Source organism: Rhinatrema bivittatum, chromosome 2 (assembly GCF_901001135.1).
Source record: "Rhinatrema bivittatum chromosome 2, aRhiBiv1.1, whole genome shotgun sequence".
NCBI classification, from domain to species: domain Eukaryota; kingdom Metazoa; phylum Chordata; class Amphibia; order Gymnophiona; family Rhinatrematidae; genus Rhinatrema; species Rhinatrema bivittatum.
The window spans coordinates 246,210,012-246,235,605 of NC_042616.1; the positions used below are offsets into that span (position 1 = coordinate 246,210,012).

General features: G+C 44.6%; 1 protein-coding gene across 2 annotated transcripts in view; it reads right to left on the minus strand.

The window, feature by feature from the left end:
- GGCT (gamma-glutamylcyclotransferase) overlaps positions 1-25,594 on the minus strand; it is a 57,464-nt gene that overhangs the window by 25,093 nt on the left and 6,777 nt on the right. For both annotated transcript variants that reach the window (XR_003854564.1, XM_029589367.1), the window contains exon 2: positions 5,926-6,071. Coding sequence is in view for 1 of the 2 variants with exons in the window: in XM_029589367.1 (XP_029445227.1) it covers positions 5,926-6,071 (146 nt within the window). In the remaining variant the exon portion in view is untranslated. The remainder of the gene's footprint in view (positions 1-5,925; positions 6,072-25,594) is intronic.

Sequence of the window (25,594 nt, forward strand, 5' to 3'; positions counted from 1 at the left end):
CTTCACTGGTGGCGATAAGGAAGTTACATTATCACTGCCAGTAGCGCACCCAATAGCGCCACCTTTCACGGTGGCGCTATTGGGTGTGAAAGCCGGCAGCGATAACACCGCAGTGGTGCGATCGCTGCCGGCTTTCACAGGCCTGCCCCCCCTTCACCTCCCCCGCCCCCCGCTACCGCTGGATTCACCATTCTCCGCAAGAATGGAAAATCCAAGCCTAAGTTTGTACCTGAGGCAATGGAGGGTAAAGTGACTTGCCCAAGGTCACAAGGAGCAGCAGTGGGATTTCGTAGTTAGTAATGGACAACTTTAAGTTTCCTCAGGGGCAACGTTTGAAGCTACTGGTCTTCTTTTCAAACATAACATGGAAAACAATTAATGCAAAACTAAAATATTTTTGGGACGATAAGGGCTGACCAAGCCACAGAGGAAAAAAAATAAAAAAAATTGGGGGCCTCGCAATTGTATTGAAAATGAATCAAAACTTAAAAGGGGTTGAAAAAAGATTAAGGAAACCACCAGAGTAAGGGAGATGAAAAACAGACTGAGGAAGCAAATCACAAAGCATTTTCCCCTCATTCTACTGCAGAATAGACTGCATCTGTTGCTGTGAATGAGAAATACTAAGGCGGCCCTATGAGCTGGTGTATAAGACTAGAAGAGCCTGGAAAGATTTTTCTAGACTTCTACAAGACAGTCTGTGTCATCACCGTCAGATCACAGTATTTGCTTGTGTGGCTGATGTGTCCTGCCTGTCCTTGGAGAAATAATGATAAATGGACAACAGTCATATTCTATACAGAGACAACAGTCTCAAAAGCCCCTGATTCTTTGTAGGTTGTGATATTATGCTGACCCAATAAAAGGTATTCTCTTTCAAGACGCCATAAGTCCCCTTCTTCAAAAGTGACTGAGAAGCTCATTTACTAAACCATGTTTACACCCTAACATGCATCAATGGTAACACAAACCACTTCACCCCTCCACCCCCAATAGTGCACATAATTTTTTTAATGAGCTATGCTGCATGCAAACACATGTGGAGCTTAATATTAAAATTCGTTAACAAATTGCATTAACACCGCTTAGAATGTTTGTTCATATAGGCTGAATGAAAAAAACTGTAAATAAATAATTTTGTTTTAGCTACAGCTCTTGAGGGGTAGTTAACATTTGGCAATGGCATCAGCAGACTAATGTACTCGCTAATGTCTCTGCCGGGTCATCCATCCCCCTCTTTCCCATGTGTTTAAGGAGCCCGCAGCAACTCCCACCCCTCTTCCTCTGGGGAATAAATGCAAGTTTGCTTACCATAAACGGTGTTTCCGTAGATAGCAGGATGAATTAGCCATGCTGTCATGGAAACTGTCAATCAGGCCCGGGAGGCGGAGCTTCCAAAGCGATGTCAGAGCTTTGCTCTGAGGCTGCGCGTGGTTTTCCACGCTCGGATCAACTCTCCTCCGTCTGTGATAAAGCAAGCGTGGTCGTACCATAACGACGGTCGACTGTGCAGGAAGGTGGGAGGGTCAGCATGGCCAATTCATCCTGCTATCTACGGAAACACCGTTTATGGTAAGCAAACTTGCTTTTTCCCGTCGATAGCAGGGCTGAATTAGCCATGCTGTCATGGGAGTCCGAAGCTCCCTGACTCGCTGCACTGAATTGTGTCAGTTCATGTAGTGGGTGCGGCATGTTGGCAATTATGTGCCAGTCGACCTCTCAGATGACTTCTTCAAGGACTGTAATAATGTTCGTCCCAACTTGGCATCATCCGCCGTCTGCAGGTCTAAGCAGTAATGGGAAGTGAATGTGTGAAGAGATGCCCACGTAGCGACTTTACAAATGTCCAGGGGTAGAACGTGTTTTAAGTGAGCCAATGAAGCTACCACCGCCCTGGTTTGATGAGCGGTGGGAAGCGAAGGTAACTTGACTGCCATTTGTCATAGCAGAAGAGTATACATTGAGTAATCCAGCTAGAGATAGTCCGCTTCACCACTAGAAGCCCAGGAGCATTTGGATTGAAAGAGACAAACAGTTGTGAAACTCTGTTAGGTGAGTGGGTTCGTTGCTTACAGTAAGCCAACACTCTCTTGCAGTCCAATGTGTGCAGGAGTTTTTCTCGTTCGTTCTGATGGGGTTTTGGACTGAACATAGGTAGTTCTATGGATTGGTTCAGATGAAATTGGGATACCACCTTTGGCAGAAAGGTGGGATGGGTTCGAAGGAGTACTTTATCATGATAGAACTGTAGATTTGGAGTATAATGTACCAAGGCTTGTAACTCGCTAACTCGGTGAGCTGACGTGACTGCAACTAAGAAAACTACTTTCCAAGTCAAGTATTTGAGATGCGCCGCTTCCATTGGTTCAAATGGGGGATAGCATCAATTATTCGAGGACCAGGTTGTGGTTCCATGGTATGGGGGGGTTTAGTGACTGGAGGGTGAAGGTAAGTGAGCCCCCGGAGGAATCGCGAAACCATAGGATGAGAGATTGGTTGTCCTTCATGGAGCCGGTGGAAGGCAGCTATGGCACTAAGGTGGACCTGGACGGAAGCCGTGACAAGGCTCGCTACGTACAATGTATGTAGATATGTCAGGAGTATGTCCGCGGTGCATGTGAACGGGTCTGCTCCCTTTGATGTGCACCATGCTGCATAGCGTTTCCATTTGAGCTGATAGTTGCGTCTCGTGGATGGTTTTCTGGAGGCCAAAATTATGTTTTGTACAGAAACAGAAAATCCCTGGTTCAGCGAGAAGGAGCCGCTCAACCTCCATGCCGTCAGATGTAAGGAGGCGTGGAGGGGTGCAGGAGGGAGCCTTCCTCTTGTGACAGGAGGTCTTCCTGATTTGGTAATCAAAAGGGTTCCACTGTCGAAAGCCGGAGGAGGTGTGTGTACCACGGTTGGCGTGGCCACGCTGGTACCACTAGTATTAATTGTGCTCCGTCTTGCATGCACTTTTGTAGCGTTTTGGTAATGAGAGGAATGGGAGGAAATGCATACATTAGGGTTTCCGTCCATGGAATTAGAAAGGCATCCTAGGTAGTCCGTTACGGACTTGGCCAGAGCGAGCAGAAACGAGTTGCCTTTTGGTTGGATTCCGTGGTGAAGAGCTCTATCGTCGGTGTTCCCCATCTCCGGAAGATCTCTTCTGCTATGACTGGGTTGAGAGACCACTCGTGGGGGTGAAATACTCTGCTCAATTTGTCTGCTCTGGTGTTGGAGATGCCCGGTAGGTAGGTAGGTAGCTTGCAACTGAAGTGAGTGTCGGCTGGCCCATAGCAGAATGGTGAGGGCTTCCCTGCAGAGGACCCATGAGCCCGAGCCGCCTTGTTTGTTGATGTAAAACATGGCTACCTGGTTGCCCATGTAGACCATTACCCGATGCCCCCGAAGGTGGGAGACAAACGTCTGTAACACGTAGCGTATCGCTCGAAGTTCTAGGAGGTTGATTTGATACGATTGTTTCTGGTGTGTCATAAGAACATAAGAAATTGCCATGCTGGGTCAGACCAAGGGTCCATCAAGCCCAGCATCCTGTTTCCAATAGAGGCCAAAACCAGCCCACAAGAACCTGGCAATTACCCAAACACTAAGAAGAACCCATGCTACTGATGCAATTAATAGCAGTGGCTATTCCCTAAGTATAATTGATTAATAGCCATTAATGGACTTCTCCTCCAAGAACTTACCAAACCTTTTTTGAACCCAGCTACATTAACTGCACTAACCACCTCCTCTGGCAACAAATTCCAGAGCTTTATTGTGCGTTGAGTGAAAAAGAATTTTCTCCGATTAGTCTTAAATGTGTTACTTGCTAACTTCAGGGAATGCCCCCCTAGTCCTTCTATTATTCGAAAGTGTAAATAACCGAGTCACATCTACTCATTCAAGACCTCTCATGATCTTAAAGACCTCTATCATATCTCCCCTCAGCCGTCTCTTCTCCAAGCTGAACAGCCCTAACCTCTTTAGCCTTTCCTCATAGGAGAGCTGTTCCATCCCCTTTATCATTTTGGTTGCCCTTCTCTGTACCTTCTCCATCGCAACTATATCTTTTTTGAGATGCGGCGACCAGAATTGTACACAGTATTCAAGGTGCGGTCTCACCATGGAGCGATACAGAGGCATTATGACATTTTCCGTTCTATTAACCATTCCCTTCCTAATAATTCCTAACATTCTATTTGCTTTTTTGACTGCTGCAGCACACTGAGCCGACAATTTTAAAGTATTATCCACTATGATGCCTAGATCTTTTTCCTGGGTGGTTCCTGGGTGGAACCTAACATCGTGTGGTTTCCCGCGCTCAGATCAACTCTCCTCAGTCTGTTTTATCCACGCGCGGGATCGCACGCGGCGCTCCAGACCTCCTCAGTTTGTCAAAAAAATAAAAGAATAAAAAGACGATGAAGGACAGGAAGGACCCTCGTCCCTCAGGCTTTAAACCTTGCGCCTGTGGTAAGGTAATGTCCCGGACGGATGGACATGACAAGTGTTATCAGTGTCTGGGCCCAGACCACCCGATAGCCACCTGCTCCCACATACCCCTCAATCCCTTCCGCCGGGAGGGTCTGGATTGGATGCCTCAACACTATTTAGCCCAGCCATTTTAAGACACATTGGGATCAATTTGAGGAAGCAGTTGAAAAGTAAGGATGTCTGATATTTAGAACTTCACCCACATGGAGTTTCATTTAGAAGAGATACCTCATTGTGCACTCCTTGCCAAAGGGTCCGTCTCCTAATTTAAGCAGAGATCGATTTTTAAGCCCGATACCCTTTCGGGGCAAATGGGCTCTCTACGGGGGACCAAAGACCTGTGAGCCTATTCCAAACCCTAGGTAGGCAAGCACCAGTGATGGATCCTGCTGCGAGCGACAGTGAAGGCAGGAGATGTATCCAGTTTAACTGTAAGAAGTATTTTTTTGGACTTGAGTAGAGTGGGGAGGTTTTTGAATCTCCCTTCCCCACTGGGATTCCAGAGCTGAGAACTAGCCTGATCCCACTGACTTTTTCCTAAGAGAAGTCCCCCAGAAATATCAATAAACTGAGGATGGAAGAACTGGATTGGGATATCCCAACTGGATCTCCACACAAACACCAAGGGAACAGGACAGGCTGGGTGTCTGAGGAAGATGACGACCAAAGGTAGGATTTTTGCAGTAAAGTTGGAGATCCCTCCACTAGGATTCCCAGATAGCCATTGGGAGAGTTAGCACATTAAATATCACCATGTGTTCTATTCAGAGGTATGATCAAAGGACACCTACTGACAGAGGAAAATCATTAATGTACCATCAGTCAGATGTGAATTCACACTTCTGGACAATGGACTTTAATTTATGATTGCCAATCAGTAAACTTTAATATCCAGAGCCCGGTCCTGTCTATGCATTACAGCCTCTCACCTCATGAGAAGCACCTACAATACACACACACACACTGGGAGCAGCATAACATTATCTGGGCCACAAGGAAGAGCTCACCCCCATAAAAAGAATCCCCACCAGGGATTAAGAGTTGAGCATGGGATGGAATTTGTTAGCCGGTGCAGCTCCTGAAGATAAATAAATCAGTTTGTGTGCCTTTGGTACTAAATACCCCGCTAAGGGTTACATTTAGCTAGAATAAGAAACCCCTTCACCATATTCCATTTTGTTCAGTCATTGAAATATATGCACATTTCTCTAGTTCTTAAGATTTAAACTTGTTCCTAGCAATGAACCCAAAGAACATTTTTTTTTAAAACTGCACTCTTATGTTATTGTCTATGTATCAGCGTACACATTGACAATTACCGTATATCATAAATGCTCTCCTTTAAACCAGAAAAAAAAAAGGCTTTGTTCCTCATAAGAAACATGGCCTTTAAATTCTTGCTGTTTTTAGATTGTTATAAGGTCCTTAACGTATGTCACCTACTTATCCAGAGTACTTAAACAGTTCTTGTTCATTTGCCAAACTACTCCCCACACTTCATCTCCAGGACTCGGAACAATGGTAGCTGAACAACCTTGCCAGCAGGAACTAGTTTGCCCTTGAGGAGAGCCAAAAGCAAGTTTAAAATCCTGCAAATTAAACCAGAAAGATATAAATAAATAAATGGCATGCACACTTAAGTAGATCTTAAGTCAATCTCAAATATCTCAAGGAGTTAAAAGTGGTAGGAGGAACGCAGTTTCAAGAAAACAGAAAAGGATGGTCACTACTATTTTTTTAGGCACAGACTGCAAAAAAAAAACCCCAAAAAACAAAAAAAAGCAACCCCAGAAGCCAAAACATCCCATGTATCGATGCTGGGAGCCACGAGTAATGCGTGAGCCCCGCTGCGCCTAGCATGCCCCCATCCCACAAACGGATTAGACCAAAATGAATTAAGTAGAATAAAAGGCCGCAGCTTTATTTATAACACCATAAAGTCATCACTTTGAAACCTGGACCAGTTAAAAGGTACAAATGACTGGGACCACCATGCCCCCCTTGCCACCCGCCACAGACCCAAGCAAGGCAGCAACTTGAACCCCAATGGCCCTCCGTGGTTCCAAGCGAAGGAGCCCTGCTTCCCGGGCACGGCACCCACCGTTCCAGTAGCGAGCCTTTTACAACAACCATCCTGGCTGACTTACTTCAGTGGAACAGCTTCAAGCAGATTTTTGAAAACTCCCCACTGGCCCGGGTACCCGCCAACACCCCAAAGCTGCGACATTCAACTTCAGCCATTACATGGATCATAAAAGTCGTCTGTCTAACTTCACCCATTAACTAAGGCATGCAGTAACTGTGTACAACATACAGATACAGCTGACTAACCAGAGCATGCTCTTCCACGTGAGACTGCAGAAGAACAGAAAAAAATGACACATGCACCTGCTTAGGACGCATGACTATCAAGACACCCTGGCGCCTCCCCCCCCCCCACCCCAATTCTAGAACTCCCCCCATGTCTATTTGTTAATGAACCAGGCCTCTTAGGGTTTGGAAACCCCAATTGCTAGGGTGGGTGGGCGGGAAACGCTTTCCATTTCAAAAAGGACTATGAGAGGGGCTTTAAGGAGAGCTTCGATGTCATCAAGGGTCAACGCCACTTACACAGCTCGTCATTTTTTTTTTTTTTTTTGTAATCAGACATAACTGAAGGATAACATCAATACAAAATACGCCATGCAAAGCAATAAAAATTTGGAATGGTATATATGGCAAAAGTATGTCTTATTAAAACGCTATTCTTAAAACTCACACCCAATTTACACAAGAACATATACTCTGTTACTTATCCACCAACGTTTCTCCTCAAAACACCAACTGCTCCTCAAATCCCTCCCACCCAACCTGACAGAGCTTAAATCATCCTTAGTCTGTAAGAACATAACAACAAAAGAACATAAGATTGCTATATTGGGTCAGACCAAAGGTCCATCAAGCCCAGTATCCTGTTTCTAACAGTGGCCAATCTGGGTCACAAGCACCTGGCAGGATCCCAAAGGGTAGATAGATTCCATGCTGCTTATCCCAGGGATTAGCAGTGGATTTCCCCATGTCCACCTTAATAATGGTTTACGGACCTGTCCTCCAGGAACTTGTCCAAGCCTTGATCAACTTTTTTAAACACAACTACACTAACAAGTTTCACCACATCCTCTGGCAACGAATTCCAGAGCTTAATTATGCCTTGAGTAAAAAATATTTCTTTTATAAATTTTAAATGTACAACTTAGGAACTTCATGCTGTGTCCCCCCAGTCTTTGTACTTTTTGAAAGAGTAAGCAACCGATTAACATTTACTCTTTCCATTCCACTCGTTTTATAGATCAATCAAGTCTGTTTTATGGACTCTAGGACAAAGCTAATCCCTGAAGTATTTAAAGCTGATTAACACTCTGAAAAGCAAAAAATGCATCCCATATTCTATGAAAGGAACCCGATTTACCCTTCATGCATGAAACAAAGTCTTCGAAGGAGAGAGTGACAGATATTATCTAAACACACAAACCCCCACTCACACCACCTGTGTATTCCAGTACACAACTCTGTAAACAACAACAAATCCAAACCAATGTACTGGTATATATTAAGCAGCACCTTATTACCAGTAAATTTTTGATAGACCTTCTAATCACGAGGAGGTATAAATCAATCCGTCTCGTTTCTCATAAGAGGTCTCATTACTTTAATTTTCAATCTCATCTCTTTTTGCTTTTTCAAATGTATCTATAAAAACAGTTTGCGGGTTGAAATTCAGCTCGCGTCCAGAAAAGGATATGCACGTATTACACCGCGTCATTTGATGATTCTTTTCGTTGAATTGGATTCTATTCTCCAGCGTTTCCCCTGAAGCAGGACTTCGGTCCGAAACATGGCCATGTCGGGACGTTTGGGACCTATTCATCGTGACAAGGATAAAATTCCTCATTGTGGATAAGTATAAATATCATTGTGATAAGTATAAATATCATTGTTTGGAATCACCAGTTGGGAGTTTCCCCATGAATTTTTGTCGGGACTGTTTTTATAGATACATTTGAAAAAGCAAAAAGAGATGAGATTGAAAATTAAAGTAATGAGACCTCTTATGAGAAACGAGACGGATTGATTTATACCTCCTCGTGATTAGAAGGTCTAACAAAAATTTACCGGTAATAAGGTGCTGCTTAATATATACCAGTACATTGGTTTGGATTTGTTGTTGTTTACAGATATTATCTAAAGCCATTTTCTTAACAAGGCTGCTCCCAACACTTTGGGTTTGGTTTCCTTCCCCACCCCCCCCCCCCAACCCAGTAGTTTCCTTCTGATCCTTTGTGCTTGCAGCTCAAACAGAACCAGGGCTGGGATCTGGGGCCATGAGCCTTCCTTCCCAAGTATCCAGGGATATCCCCCATTTTATATCCCCTTCTATCAGTGACCATGCTCAACTGGGGCCCATGCTCCTTCCCTGCAATCATGGGTCCTAAACCCAGCCATTAGATGTCACCAATGCACGACTATCTGTCTCTTCCTTCCTCCCCCCTCCAAGGGCTGTAAATGCATCCCCAACTGAATCAAGGGAGTGGAAGATCAAACCCAGGTTTTTCCACACGGTGGTGTGCATTACTGCCACTGAGCCATCACAGTAGTCCCAGTTTTTAAGAATTATCCTCTGCAGTGAATGGGGAAAATATACAATTTTATCTAAATGTTTTTTTTATTTTATTTATTTCTCTCTCCCCTTCCCCATCTAGCTTTTCTTTCTTTTCCTTCCTTCTTGTACAGTACTGTGACTCCAACACCCAGCCCCAATTTTTGGTGCTTGGATATTTTCCAGCCCTTTATAATAGTCCAGACACATTTTTTGAAGATAGCTTCTTGCACCTCACCACCATTGATGCTTGAAGCATTTTACAGAACACATAACTTACAGTTTCAGTGATGAGCCAACAGCCTAGGAATAAGCATCATACTCTATAACTTCAGAGAGGTAGGGGAGATAGAGGGGTTATATTATATTAGGTTATATTAGGTTATATTATATATATATTAGGTTATATTATATTAGGTTATATTATATTAAATGTTGTTATTGAGCGTTACATTTAGCCCAGTGTGCAAGGGTAACTTTGCAAAGAATGAACAAATGTGACTCCACAGACCCAAAAAATGAACCACTGAGCCCTTCAAGTTATTAAATGTCATTCACCTGAAGTAACAGGTTACAGAGACCTCTGGACAGATATGAAATAGGGTACACACATTCCTGGGAACTCTGACCTGGAGTTCTAAGGGTCTAGTTATAACTAGGAATTTGTTTTATTAGAAGTATGGGACAGATTTGTTATTAGGCATCTTAAATAGATACTGAAAGATGAAATGCTTAAATCTTTTTCAAATTTACAAGAGGCATTTGGCCTGCAAGAGGCAAGAATTTGAGATATTTGCATGTTAGGAGTTGCTTGCAGGGTAACAGTTCTTGAGGATATTTTTTTAGTTGATTGGACTTTGATAAATGTCCATGTGTGTGTGTGTGTATGTGGTTTAAATCTTAAAAGATTATCTCCATAAATCTAATCTTGATATGTTAAATGTAAATTGGGAGAAAGTTAAAAACTGGTTCACATGAGGAAAGCTGGAAAAATGTTTTGACTTTTCGGTATGGATGTCATGGAAAGTGATTCTAGGCTAATTACATAAATAATACTGTATAGATCATCTTATAGGAACAAGGAAGAAGGCTTTTTCACATCTGGACCCTAGCATGTGGAACTCTGCTTCAAGGGAACTGCAGGCATTAAATGATTTTCAGTCTTTTTGTAAGTTTTGTAAAGCTTGATTATCTACATCTGCTTTTCATAACCAATTTATAGTTCTTTGGGGTTTTTAGTTAGCTCACCTGTGTATAATTTATTTGATTGTTATAGATGATTTATTTTGCTTTGCTGCTGTATGTTATTGTACTTTGTTTATTTAATTTTATGCCTTGTTAATTTTATGTTATATGTACTATGTGCACCTGGAGCCATTCTAGGAAGAGGCAGTTTATTTATTTAAAAACATGTGTATGGCGCATTATCAAAAAATTCAGTGCGGCTTACAACATTCATAAAGCAAATAAAACAATTTATAAATTGAAGGTGATAAGGTGAAATTTAAACTTACTGGTTAATTTTCTTTCCTTGAGTCCAGACAGACCAGTCCAGACAAATGGGAATACACTCACTCACCTCTAGGTAGAGGCAGAGAACTTCTTCCTTCTGTTTCAAACATCAGCCTATATATTCTGGGATAGCAGGGTGCACCATCAGTAGCCTATTGCCCTAGCTCCCTTTCCCTGTATTACTGTGCTTTGTTCCTCCTTTATTCACTACCTTTATCTACGAGAGTTAAAAAAGGCAAAATCATAAGAAAAGAGAAAGAAAATAAGCTCACATACTTATCCAGTTTGCAAACAAGTTCTTCTGTTCTTCCTTTTCTAGTATCCCACTTGATTCTTTCACTGTGAATAAAGGGCAAACTTACATTACATCTACATTTTTTTTCCAATTTGCTGCTGAGAACTTCAGCGGTGAGAGGAAAACCTCTTTCCCCATTCCTTAATTCCATTTTTCTCCCTTTCCATTTTCCACAGTAAGAGAGACAGGGAAAAATACAAGAAATAGAATTCTCCCTATTAGTTATCTCATATGGGGAGGGCTCTGGAGTGGTCTGTCAGGATCATGGAAAGCAAATTAACTGGTAAGTTTAACTTTCACCTTCCTTTTCATCCTGTAGACCAGTCCAGACAAATGGGAACTGCCCAAGCAGTGCCTATCCTGTGTGGGATAAGGCCTCAATGGCCCTTAAAACCTTTCTACCAAAGGCTTCCTACTCATTTGCTTACAGGTCTAGCCTATAATACTTTACAAATGAATGTAAAGAGGACCATGTAGCTGCTCTGCAAATATCCTGTGAAGACACTAGCTTACGTTCTGCCCATGACATGGCCTGGGATCTTGTTGAATGGGCCTTTAATTTGGATGGCACTTGTCTGCCTTCCTCAATGTAGGCTACTATAATCCCTTCCTTGATCAATCTTGCAATGGATACTTTGGATGCCTCATGGCCCTTTCTTAATCATTTGTAATTTTAAGATATTACAACAGAACTCTCCTGACATCTAATAGATGCAGGCTTTTCTTCATTCCAACACACTCTGATCTCCTGAATGCCGGAAGTGATATTTCCTGTTTGATATGGAACGACACTGCCTTAGTAAGAAAGGCTGGGGCTATGCAGATTATGACCCTATCCTCATAGAATGTGAAGTAGGGATCCCTATATGATAGTGCCTGGAGTTCTGAAATCCTTCTGACTAGGCAAATTGCCACCAAAAACACTGTCTTCAATTTCAAGTCCTTTACCAATGTTTCTCTCAGGGATTCAAAAGGTGTTTTTGTTAAGGTCCTCAATACCAGGTTAAGGTCCTAAGCAGGCACTACCTGCTGAATCAGAGACGCACATATTTTACTGCCCTAAGGAAACAAGTCATATCCAAATGGGCATCTAATGAAGTCCTTTCCACTTGGCCTTTAAAGCACATTAATGCTTCTAAATGTACTGCCAATTTAATGCCAAACCCTAATCCAGGCCTTCCTGTAGGAAGTCTACTCACACCTCTAACTCAAATGAAGCAACACCTTTCTCCCTGCATCATGTCTCAAACAGCTTCCAGACCCCACCATATGCCAAGGACAAATTGCTTTCTTGCTCTTAAAAGGGTCCAGATTATTGCATCTGAGTAGCCTCTGTTTCTCCTTTCATTAGCCAAATTGTAAGATAATAAGGAACATAAGAAAATGCCATACTGGGTCAGACCAAGGGTCCATCAAGCCCAGCATTCTGTTTCCAACAGTGGCCAATCCAGGCCATAAGAACCTGGCAAAAACTAAGTCTATTCCATGTTACCATTGCTAATGGCAGTGGCTATTCTCTAAGTGAACTTAATAGCAGGTAATGGACTTCTCCTCCAAGAACTTATCCAATCCTTTTTTAAACACAGCTATACTAACTGCACTAACCACATCCTCTGGCAACAAATTCCAGAGTTTAATTGTGCGTTGAGTAAAAAAGAACTTTCTCCGATTAGTTTTAAATGTGCCCCATGCTAACTTCATGGAGTGCCCCCTAGTCTTTCTACTATCCGAAAGAGTAAATAACCGATTCACATCTACCATTCTAGACCTCTCATGATTTTAAACATCTCTATCATATCCCCCCTCAGTCGTCTCTTCTCCAAGCTGAAAAGACCTAACCTCTTTAGTCTTTCCTCATAGGGGAGTTGTTCCATTCCCCTTATCATTTTGGTAGCCCTTTTCTGTACCTTCTCCATCGCAATTATATCTTTTTTGAGATGTGGCGACCAGAATTGTACACAGTATTCAAGGTGCGGTCTCACCATGGAGCGATACAGAGGTATTATGACATTTTCAGTTTTATTCACCATTCCCTTTCTAATAATTCCCAACATTCTGTTTGCTTTTTTGACTGCCGCAGCACACTGAACCGACGATTTCAATGTGTTATCCACTATGACACCTAGATCTCTTTCTTGGGTTGTAGCACCTAATATGGAACCCAACATTGTGTAATTATAGCATGGGTTATTTTTCCCTATATGCATCACCTTGCACTTATCCACATTAAATTTCATCTGCCATTTGGATGCCCAATTTTCCAGTCTCACAAGGTCTTCCTGCAATTTATCACAATCTGCTTGTGATTTAACTACTCTGAACAATTTTGTGTCATCTGCAAATTTGATTATCTCACTTGGATCTTTCATCACTGTTGGACGCCTAGTGGAGAAGACCTCTGATGTCTGCTAGCCTGAGCGGCCTTTTCCTGCTCAGTCTCACCAGGTCTATATATCAGAGGTGTCTAAGGCAGTCTGGCTCTACCAGAATGACCCAGCTATTGTGGTCCATTATCCTGTGGAGTGTCCTTGCAATCACTGACCAAGGAAAGAACAAGTAAAGTAATTCATCCATCGGCCATGGCTATATCAGCGCAGCTATCCCTTCTGAACCTTTTTCTCAGGTTCAGCCAAAAGTTTTCTCGCCTTGGTGTTCTGATGAGTCGCCATCAGATCCTAGTGTAGCTTCCTCCAGGTCTCTACTATCCTCGCAAACACCTTCCTGTACAGTTCCCACTCTTCTGGATCCAGCTGTTCCAACTGAAGTAGTCTGTCTGCCTAATTTTCTGTTCCTGCTATATGACTTGCTATCAGCCCTTTTAGGTGGACTTCTGTCCACTCATCAGGCTTCTGTCTCCTTCTCTATCTGTGGGCTCCGAGTACACCCTTGCCAGAACACATATGCTACCACTCTGGGGAGAAAACTGTCGAGTGCCAGCCTGATCACTCTCATCTCTAATTGATTTATCATCCAGGTTTCCCTTGCCGACCACTTGCCCTGCACTACTTGCCCTTTGCAATGGGTTCCCCAGTCCAGCAGGCTGACATTGGTCATCAATGTCACCCACTTTGGCAGATCTAGGCTTATTCCTGCAAACAAACTGACTGCTCAACCACTAAGGCTCTTCCTGGTCTCTGCTTGTAGAGTCTCCCTTGTAACTTTGATGATGTGGGGACTACTAATGCCTTTTGCGAAGAACGCATGCAGGCGACCAGATCTATGCATGCAGCCATTGATCCTAGTACTTGCAGGTTGGCCCTCACCTTGGGCTTCCTGCTTGCTACAACTACACCTGCAGCTTTAAGATCTTCCTAACTTCGTATTGAATTGTGGCCTCAGATACATCATGGAGTGTGAAGGCTGTAAAACTCTTGGACTTGTTCACTACCTACCCCAATGCCTCCAAGAGCTGTCTCATTCTCAAGGTGGACTGCTCATTCTCTAGTCTTACCAGCCAGTCATCCAAACAGGAGTGGATCAGAATCCCTTCCTTCCTTATCGCTGCTGTCACTATTACCATAATTTTGGTAAAGGTGCAAGCACCATGGCCAGACCAAAATGCATGGTCTTGAATTGATAGTAGTCACCGAGGACTGTGAACCTCAGATACTTCTGGTGCGCTTCCCTGATGAGAATATGCAGATATGCTTCTACTAACTGTAGAGAAGACAGGAACTTCTTACTGCCCCTATCACTGACCTCAATATTTCCATCCTGAAATGGGGTACCCTGAGGTATCTGTTCATCCCTTTTTAGGTCTAATACCAGGTGAAACATGCCTTCTTTCATTGGAACTACAAAGCAAAGTGAATAATATCCCCTTCCTATCCTAGGCTCGGGGACGAATACCAATGCTTCCAGGTAGAGAAGATTCTCTACTGTTGACTGAATGGCTCTTTTCTTTATTTGGGATCTGCATGGGGACATTAGATAGTTGTAGGGAATAGAATCAGGGAATAGCCCTGATGAATAATCTCTAGGACCCATCCGTCCTTTGTTACTATGGGTCCACCTTGTTAGAAAGTGAAGAGTGGTCCTGGAAAACTTCATTTAGAACTTCAGAGAATTCCTGCACCTTGGAAGGCTCTCTTTCTGCTTCCTTTCTGGCTACCCCAAAAAAATCACCCTAACTTGGATCCTCCCCTCTTGTGGGTATGAACTCCTAGCTCAGGGCTTCCCAAATCTGTCCTGAGGACCCCAAAGCCATTTGGGTTTTCAGGACATCCATAATGATTATGGATGAGATACATTTTCATATACTGAGTCTCCATGATATGCAGGGGAAGCCCTGTCCTAGCTGGATTATATTGCTTTGGGTCTTTGAGGCGACGCTTAAAGGATCTTGCTACTCTTGGCCTTGGTCTTCTGGCAATCCAAGGTTTAGAATCTCCTAGGTTCTTTACCAATTTTTCTAGATTTTCCCTAAATAACAATCTTAAAAGAATCTTAGAGGGTTAATCAGCTGGCCACTATTTTAGCCACAGAAACCTTCTTGCCATAACCACTGCAGCTACTTGCTTGGATGAGGTCCTAATTAGATCATCCAAAGCATCTGTCACAAATGCTGTCTCCAACTCTACCCTGGTGTTATGGCCATGCTGGCCGATTTGGGGATACCTCCAATCAGGGGGAAGCAGGAACCAGGGGCAGGCAGGGCAGGCATGTGGTCTTCTGGAGTCTTGTCATAAATACTGCAGCTACTTGCTTGGATGAGGTCCTAATTAGGTCATAGTAAGCATCTGCTACAAATGCGGTCTCTTCAACTCTACCCTGGTTTTATGGCTATTCTGGCCAATTTGGGGATATCTCAAGCAAGGGGGAGCAGAAACCAGGGGCAGGCAGGTCAGGCTTGTGGACTTCTGAAGGGGTCAGGAGCAGACAGGACCAGCATAGATCTTTTGCCTGACCAGCCATCTTCCCTTCAGGTTGAGTCTTCTGGTGCTAGTGCCTGGCAGATCTTCTGGAGGGTGGTGCACCAGGTCAGGAACAAGGTACTCACAGGATCAAGGAGTGCACTGGCAAGACAGGGAGGACAAGGAAAGAACAAAGATAGGGCAAAACCGAAACAGTATGCAGGAAAAGGAATATATTTTTATTTATTTATTTAAAAACTTTTATATACCGGTATTAGTATGCATACATCATACCGGTTTACAATGTAACTTTAAAGGTAGAAATTACAATGAACAGGGAGGGCGAACAAGGAGGAGTATACAAAGAGCAGGAGGTGGAGGAATTAAAGCAATAAATAAAAACTGCAACGGACTATTTACAGGAATATACAAGGCGTAGGCAAGATACTTGCAGAAGTCGGTGTACTTAATCAGGGTAGGCTTGTCGGAAGAGCCATGTTTTAAGTTTTTTTCTGAACTTGGCGTAACATGGCTCTAGCCTGAGAGTGGTAGGGAGGGTGTTCCATTGTTTAGGGCCTGCAATGGATAGTGCACGGTCCCTAGTAGAGGAGAGGTGGGCTTTTTTCAAAGGGGGAATGGAGAGGGTGCCTTTGTTGACAGTGCGAGTGGGTCGTTCAGTGCGTATAGGACGAAAGGGTTCATCCAACCAATTGGAATTGTGCGAGTGGATGGACTTGTGCACTATGGTTAGAATTTTGAAGAGAATTCGGGATGCGATGGGGAGCCAGTGGAGTTCTTTGAGTATTGGGGTAATGTGATCAGCTTTCCTTGAGTTGGTGATGACCCTGGCGATGGCATTCTGGAGCATTTGTAAGGGCTTGGTGGTGGAGGAGGGTAGGCCAAGGAAGAGGGCATTACAGTAGTCCAGCTTTGAGGAAAGGGTGGCTTGGACGACGGTGCGGAAGTCATGATAGTGGAGGAGGGGTCTGAGTTTCTTCAGGATGTGAAGCTTGAAGAAACCTTCTTTGAGGATGGAGTTGATCTGTTTTTTGAGATTGAGTTGTTGATCTATGATAACCCCAAGGTCTCTTACTGTGGGTTGGGGTGTTATGACGTTGAAAGCTGGATCGTTGGAGATCGGTGGTTTGGGAGGGAGGTGAGGAGAGATAAGGAGCAGCTCTGTTTTGGAGGAGCGCTATATATATATGTATAATATATGTATATGTATAATATATGTATATGTATAATATACAGGTGCGCTAGGCTGCCAGGAGACTTAGGACACAGGAAGGATGCATGGTGGGCCACTGGGTGATCCATGAGGAACAGGAACACAGTTAGGATACACACAGATAAGGGAGGCTATATAAAGGTCTAGACAGGGCAGGTCAAGAATCAGAATATATGCAGATAATATAGGCCCAAACAAGACCAGGACAAGACAAGGAGCACAGACAAGAGACAAGATAAGGCAGGGCAGACAGGCTAGAAGGCCTATACAGGGTAGGAATTATACACAGAACAAGGGCAAAGTTAAACAGGCAAAAGCTCCAAGAACAAGGGCAAGGTTATACAGGCAAGAGCACAAGAAAAAATGGCCAAAGGCAAAGAGGAGACTCCACACTGAGGCAGAGAATATACTGTGAGGGAGGTTCTTATAGGACTGGGTTTGCTATGTCATGCAGCCTTCAAGATAGCAGCTAGAGTGGGTTCGAGCATGGCCCATTGAGGGACCCTGCTGGTAGTGGTGGGGAGGCCATCTAGCAGCCAGATTCATGAAACCTAGCAGTTTCCACATCTGTATCCATGTCTTCTCCATCTTTATCTACATGCTCTTGCTTTAGTCACTTCACTATTACTCTAGCTATGTATCCATCACATATCGCTGCCTGAAGAGATAGGCTGGTTAACTCAAAGAATCTCTTTAGGACAGACTGTCTTCCGGTCCTGTGCATCCTGAGGGCTGCAACTCCTTCTACTGGACTCATGTTTTTTCTCATCACTGCTGTGACTGAAGTATCCACTTTCAGAACTTTAAATGGTACAATTAGATCTTACCTGCTAATTAGCTTTCCTTGAGTTCTGACAGATCAGTAAACCTGTGGGATTTTCCCTCCCACCAGAAGATGGGGGGCAGAGTATGAAAGCTTCCTTTCCGATATCATCCCTACATAGGCTGGCCCAGCAGGAGGAAGTCAGTAGTCTTTTGTCAAAGCATGCCTGTAACTCTTATACCCTCTCCTTTTTTTTTGTAATCTAAGGAGACTTATCAGCTCGTCACCCAGCCTGCTCCTTAGTCTGACTCATCCTTCTCCAAGGTGTGTGCTCCCCCTGGTACCTTGGAATGCTAGTTCCATACTTCTTGCAATACAGTAAACCAGAAACGTAGAAGAAACATAAAAGAAATAAAGGAAAAAAATGAAGAAAGCAGAAAAACCACCTGCCTTCACATTATGCTGTGCTTCCTAGCTCTATGTATATATTTTTTTCTCTTTTGGGTGGGATCTAGACTGGTCTGTCAGGACTCGAAGAAAGCTAATTAGTAGGTAAGATCTAACTGTACCTTCCTCTTTGTCCTACCAGACCAGTAAATCTATGGGATGTATGTACATAAACTGTACTCATCCCGGGTGGGATCCCTAATGCTATCTCTAGATCCCCTGTATGAAATTTAATTTCCTCTCTTTCATGGAGGTGCAATCTATAATGTTTCATGAAAGTGTGTATGGATGCCCAGATGGCCGCCCTACAAATATACCTGGGCATGACTACTCTGTATTCTGCCCAAGATGTTGCTTATGCTCTTGTAGAATGCGCCCTCCGCCCTTTTGGAACTGGCTTGTTTTTCATTAAATAGGCCACTGCTCTCATCTCTCTAATCCATCTTGTGATCAAGGCCTTGGACGCTGCATCTCCATTTCTGGGGCCTGAGAACAGGACAAATAATCTGTCTGACTTTCTGAAGTCACTGGTCACTTCCAGGTATCTCAGCAGGATTCTACAGACATCCAGGAATCTCAAATCTTTGCATTTCCCTACCCACTCAGCCTTCCTAAACCCCGGTAGAGAGATAGCCTAACTGAAATGAAATTCTGATACGACTGGGGAGAAAGGTCGGTACTGGTCTGATTGTCACCTTTTCTTTTGAAAAAGATAGGTACGGATCCCTGCAAGACAGTGCTTGTAACTTAGAGATCCTGCTTCCTGAGCAGACAGCTACCAACATTGCTGTTTTTAGTGTTAGATACTTCAGGGAAGCTTCTTTAATGGGCTCAAATGGCACATTGGCTAACGCTTTTAACACCAAATTCAAGTCCCAAGGTGGCACTATGACCTTCCGAGGTGGTCCCACTTACTTTGCTCTTCTGAGAAAACACACCACATCTGGGTGAGCTGCTACAGAAATCCCTCTACATGGCCTTCTGAAGCATGAGATTGCCACCACTTGTACCCTCAATGTATTAACTTCTAGCCTCTTGTCTAGCCCTTCCTTAAAAACTACAGGATTGATGCCACCTCTGACTTCCTCGGAGACGTTTTATCTTTGCACCACATTAAAAAAATCCTCCAGATGCGACTATATGTGAAGGAAGTGGTTCTCTTCCTGGCCCTTAGTAGCCTACAGATTACCTGGCTTGAGTACCCTCTTCTGCTAAACCTCCTCCTTTCAATAGCCAGGTCAAAGAGAGAATTTTTCAGAATTCCCCATGATTATTGGGCTATGCTTGAGAAGCGCTGTTACTCTTCTGAATGTGATTGGTTCCGCCATTTTCAGTCTTACCAGGTTTGCATATCAGGGTCACCTTGGCTAGTCTGGTGCTACTAGCACCACCCATCCTGGATATTTTGAGATTCTCCTGATCATCTTGCCTATCATCGGCCAAGGAGGAAGTATGTATACCATCTGATCTGTCATCAAGGGTTGGGATAGCACATCCACCCCCCTGGATCCCTGTTCTTTCTTTCAGCTGAAGAGCCAACTGGCCTCTGTGTTGCCAACAGGTCCCATTGTGGAGTCCCCCATGACCTTATGTGTGCAAACACTTCTTCTGCCAGCTCCCATTCTCATGGGTCTAGATTCTGCCGACTGAGGATGTCTTCCTGTAGACTGTCCACTCCTGATGTGTGAACTGCAGAGATGTCCAAGAAATGTCCTTCTGCTATTTTCATAATCAAGGCTGATTATTGCTAGGGCTGCACTCTTTGTGCCCCCTTGGTTGTTTAGATAAGCCACTGCCATGGCGTTGTCCAGAGTGGACATGGATGCTTTGTTCTCCGAGACTGAAAATTGCCTAGGGCCAGCATGATTGCTGTTAACTCCAAGACATTTTTGGAGCTTAGGGTCTCTTGATGCAGCCAGGCTTTCTGAGCTACCTGACCCTGACCAGTGTGCTCCCCACCCCTGACGACTTACATCCATGGTCACCATCATCCATTATGGGGATCTAGAGGTCAGATTTCTGGAGTCTAGCCACCACTGCAGATTCTGCTTGCTTCTGGGCATTAACTGGACCTTCTTGTGGTACTGTTGGCTCTGCAGGGACTAGCTGTGTAACAGCTGCACCTGAAGGGGATGCATATGGACTCTTACCCATGGTACTATCCCAATCACTGTTGCCATGGAGCCCATGACCTGAAAATGCCTCCTCACATATAGGTGTGGGATTTGCAACAAAGTTTTTATCTGTTCCTGCAATTTCCCTATCCTTTTGTCTGTTAGGCATACTTTCCCCGTTTTCATATTGAAGAATAACCCCAGATACACAAGTGTCTGGGATGATCGGAACTGGCTCTTTGTCTTGTTATGACCCAACTTATCTTCTCTAGGACTTGAATCATTCTCACTGTTGCATGCAGTCCTTTCCTGGGGGGAGCCAGCTCTTCTCAGCCAATCGTTCAGACAGGGGTGTACCTTGACACCTTCCTTTCTTGGGAAGGCTACCACTTCTACCATCACCTTTGTAAAGGTCTTTGGCACTGTTGCCAGCCCGAAGGAGAGTGCCACTGGTAGTGCAGGCCGGCTATTTCAAAGTGCAGGTAGTGCTGAAAATCCTTCCTGATGGGCATGTGGAAATATGCCTCTGACAAACCCAAGGAGGCAAGAAACTCCCATCTCCTTACTACTGCTGCTAGCAACTCCATATAAAAGTGGGGCACCACCAGTGCTTTGTTTAGCACAAGGAAATAAATGGAATACACTCCGGTGCCCTCCTGACTGGCAGGTACTGGTATAATGGCTTGTAACTGGACTAATCTGTCCAGAGTTAACCAGACAGCCTCTCTTCTGTTTGCCTTGTACAAGGAGGAAATAAAACAATCTTTTATTGGAAATGTTAAGGCTGGGTGATACCTCTACGTATAATATCCAAGACCCATTGGTCATCTGTCACCTTGGCCCACTCCTGATAGAAGTTCTGTAATCTGCCCCCTTCTTGGGGGACCGTGGAGAGGGCCTTCTTCCCATCATAGCATGCCTTTAGCACTGAGGGGGGCTTGGGTATTCCCTTCCTTTGGAAATCGTCTATTCCCCCAAAAGGGCTGTGGATCTGCCTAACTGGACAGGAATTTTGACGTCTACCACCCCTTTGTCTGTAGTCCCTGGGCCATTGTTTCTAGGTGCCCCCCCTCCCCCCAGCAAATCCTCTAGGTCTCTTCCAGCTACCTTTGGGGCTTCGTTCCCCCCCAATCTTTGACCACCTTCTCTAGCTTCTCCCCAAAGAGTAACTTCACTTTAAAGGGTAGCTTTTCTAGCTTGGTCTTGGATGCCAGGCCTGCTGCCCAGTTTTTCAGCCAAAAGAGCCATTTTGCATAAGAACATAAGAACATAAGAAATTGCCATGCTGGGTCAGACCAAGGGTCCATCAAGCCCAGCATCCTGTTTCCAACAGAGGCCAAAACCAGGCCACAAGAACCTGGCAATTACCCAAACACTAAGAAGATCCCATGCTACTGATGCAATTAATAGCGGTGGCTATTCCCTAAGTAAACTTGATTAATAGCCGTTAATGGACTTCTTCTCCAAGAACTTATCCAAACCTTTTTTGAACCCAGCTACACTAACTGCACTAACCACATCCTCTGGCAATAAATTCCAGAGCTTTATTGTGCGTTGAGTGAAAAAGAATTTTCTCCAATTAATCTTAAATGTGCTACTTTCTAACTTCATGGAATGCCCCCTAGTCCTTCTATTATTCGAAAGTGTAAATAATCGAGTCACATCTACTCGTTCAAGACCTCTCATGATCTTAAAGACCTCTATCATATCCCCCCTCAGCCGTCTCTTCTCCAAGCTGTTCTCTCTGACCTCTGCCAGCTTGGTTGAAACTCTTACGAGGTCGTACATAGTATCCGCCACAAAGGCTGCCGTAGTCTGCACTATTCCCTGAGGTATCTGCATCCTCAGGTCCCTGTGCCTCCTGTTGAGACCAGATTAGAAGGGCCCTGGCCACATACCACCCACAGATAGCCACCTGAGGGGCCAGAGCTAACAGCAAAAAGCCCTTCTTTAGCAGTGTCTCTACTTTCTTCTCTTAGGGGTCTTTAAGGGCTGCTCCTCCTCCTACTGGTATTGTAGTTTTCTCTACTACTGCTGAGATAGCTGCGTCTACTTTGGGCAGATTTAAAAATCTATCCTTGTCCTGCTGTTCTATAAGATACAGCCTTTGCATAGTCCTACGGCTTCTAAGTTTAGACTTTGGAATCTCCCATTCTGCTGTCAGCATGTCCTGGATTGCTGAATGGCTGGGAAAGGCTTTGGATGGTTTTCTTATCCCCATGGGAATGGACTTGCCTTTCAATTTTGTCTTAGGCAGTTCTTCCTTTAAACTCAGCATCTGCGAGACCTTTGAAATCAGAGCACCCAGTTCTTCTGCTTTGAACAGGTGAACTGCTAAGTCTTTAATCTCACCTTCCTTCTCAAACGCAGCTTTTTTCCTGAGAGGAAAATACTTCTTCCTCTGGTCCTCTATATTAGGCCTCCAATTCTCCCAGGCTGACTGTGGCTTGGGTCTCTCCCCCAGGACTGTTGCCATGCCCTGCTTCTCTTTCAACTGGCAATAAGCCTGGTACATGGCTAAAATAAAATCTGAGGAGAATTCTGAGGCTTCTTCCTCTGGGGATCCTGAATGCTAATGCTGCCCCCACTCTCTGACGCCACAGAGCAATGCCTAAAGCTTCCCAATGCTGGCTCTAGTAGAGCTGGAAATGACTCATTTGCCGCACCATGCTGCTCGATTACTCCAGCACTGTCTCCTTCCTCTGCTGGGACCTGCTTCTCATCATCGCAATTACAGCACAAGGCCCCGGCAGCACTAGGCACACTCTGGGCCCCACACCTCACACACTTCCTCCTCTTGTCCATACCTGGGGTGGGCTATGGATGCTTCGGGCTGGACTGCTTCTCCACTTACTTTTTTTTTTTTTGTACTCATGGTTACAATGCTCTTTCTGGGAAACCAGAAGAATGCACTATCTGGTTGCCCTGGGAAGGGAATATCAGACTTATGGAGGCTGTCGTCTTGAGGGACTCCCCACCTTGACGCTGGCTCCAATAGAAAGTGACCTTCCTGAAGGCTGTTGCCCTGGAACTACTCCTCCACTGCTGGACCAGCGATGCCTGTGCCCCTCACCATCTGCTGGAGGCAGAAACTACTGACTTCCCTCTGTTGGGCCAGCCTATGTAGGGATGGCATCAGAAAGAAGCTTTCACACTCTGCCCTCATCTGCTGGTGGGAGGGAGAATTCCACAGGTTTACTTGTCTTGCAGGATGAAGAGGAGAAATTGTTCTATCTCCTTTTGCTTCAGTGGATATAATCTCCCCATTGCATTCCTACCCCTCAGGGCTGTATGTCTGGGGCTTCTCATTCTGCCATGATCATTTCCTTAATGGCTAAATGAAGGGGAAAAGCTTTGACTGGTTTCTTAATACCCATGAGGATTTTTAGCTTCCTCTTCCTAGGTTAAGTCTAATGACTGTTCCATTTCTGTTATAAGTGCAGCCTCCTTTCTAAAAATCCTAGCTGTAATATTTTTGCCTTCTAGCAAGTCATCATCTCCCTGTGAAACCTCCCCAAAGCCCTGAGAATTTTTCAAGACCTCCGTGCTGTGTCTCTGAGGACTGTAGGCCAAGAAGAAGAGAGGCTTGGCAAAAAATTTGTGGAACGGATTATTTCTTTCCCCAGTCGGGGTGTTTTAGCCTTTGCCTCCTTTCCCTGGGGATGATCTAAGATCTCTGTTTTCAATTGCTGCCTTAACTTTTATCTCTTTGTATGTCTTGTGCATCAGGATGATGAACTCTGGAGAAATCAGTTTCCTCCTCACTATTTCCTAGATTCTGGGTCCCCAATTTCATTGCCTGCCTGAATTGGGCCTATCTTGCATTTAGTATCAGCATCACTGCCCCATTCCAGATCCTTTCTCTGGCCGCCAACCCGAGACTTCCCACTTTATGAGTGATGGCTCCTCCCAGAATTACGTGCCTTTCACATCTATTCTGCCACTCCAAACTCTCACCTCTGCCACTCCCTTTCGTACTTGCTTCTCTCCAGAGGTGTCGGGTGGCACCTACACACAAAAGCCCGCTATTGAGCTCTGCTTGCAGTTCCAACAGATGAGGCATTTCCTGCCTCTCTCCACCATGGCTCTGTGGAGGGGTGGCACTTCTCTCACGGCATTGCTTCCCTCCCTACTGTGCAGGCAATGAATAAAGTCCTGCCAGGTCCAAATGGAACTGGACTTCGAAAGGGAAGAACAGCTTTATTTGTGGCTCCTTCGCCACTAGCTCTTTTTCTTTTTGCTATCCCAGTGTCACCTCTACCACAGCTGGAGGCAGAGAACTACTGATGGTGCACCTTGCTACCCCAGAATATATAGGCTAACATTAGAAAAAAAAAGTCCTCTGTCTCCACCTAAAGGCCGATTCAGTAAAAGTCGTGGGAGAGCAGACAAGCGCCCGCTCTCCCGGCACGCGCACAGGCCATTCTCCTGTGCGCGCAATTCAGTATTTAAATGAGGGCCCACCGTAAAAAGAGGCGCTAGGGACACTAGCGCGTCCCTAGCGCCTCTTTTTGGACATGAGCGGCGGCTGTCAGCGAGTTTGACAGCCGATGCTCAATTATGCCGGCGTTGGTTCTCAAACCCGCTGACAGCCACGGGTTTGGAAACCAGACGCCGGCAAAATTGAGCATCCGGTTTTCAACCCACGAGCCGCGGGCCGATTTTAAATTTTTTTTTTTAAATTATTTTTTACTTTGGGACCTCCGACTTAATATCGCCATGATATTAAGTCAGAGGGTGTTCAGAAAAGCAGTTTTTACTGCTTTTCTGTACACTTTCCCAGTGCCGGCAGAAATTAACGCCTACCTTTGGGTAGGCGCTAATTTCTGAAAGTAAAATGTGTGGCTTGGCTGCACATTTTACTTAGTGAATCGCGCGGGAATAACTAATAGGGCCATCAACATGCATTTGTATGTTGCGGGCGCTATTAGTTACGGGGGGGTTGGACGCGCGTTTTCGATGCGCTATTACCCCTTACTGAATAAGGGGTAAAGCTAGCGCATCAAAAACGCGTGTCCAAACATGGGTTAACAGTGCGCTCCACTGGAGCGCACCGTACTGTATCGGCCTGCTAGTGAGCAGCGAGCGTCTTCCATTTGTCTGGATGAAAAGGAAATAAAATGTAATGAGATTAACCATGCCTTCTTAGGGGAAGAATATAGTAGAAGTATATTACCATTGCCTGACCAGGATGATGGAACAGACTGAAATGGTAATAGATTAGAGGGGCTAATAAAATTGGAAAGGCAATAATAATGGGG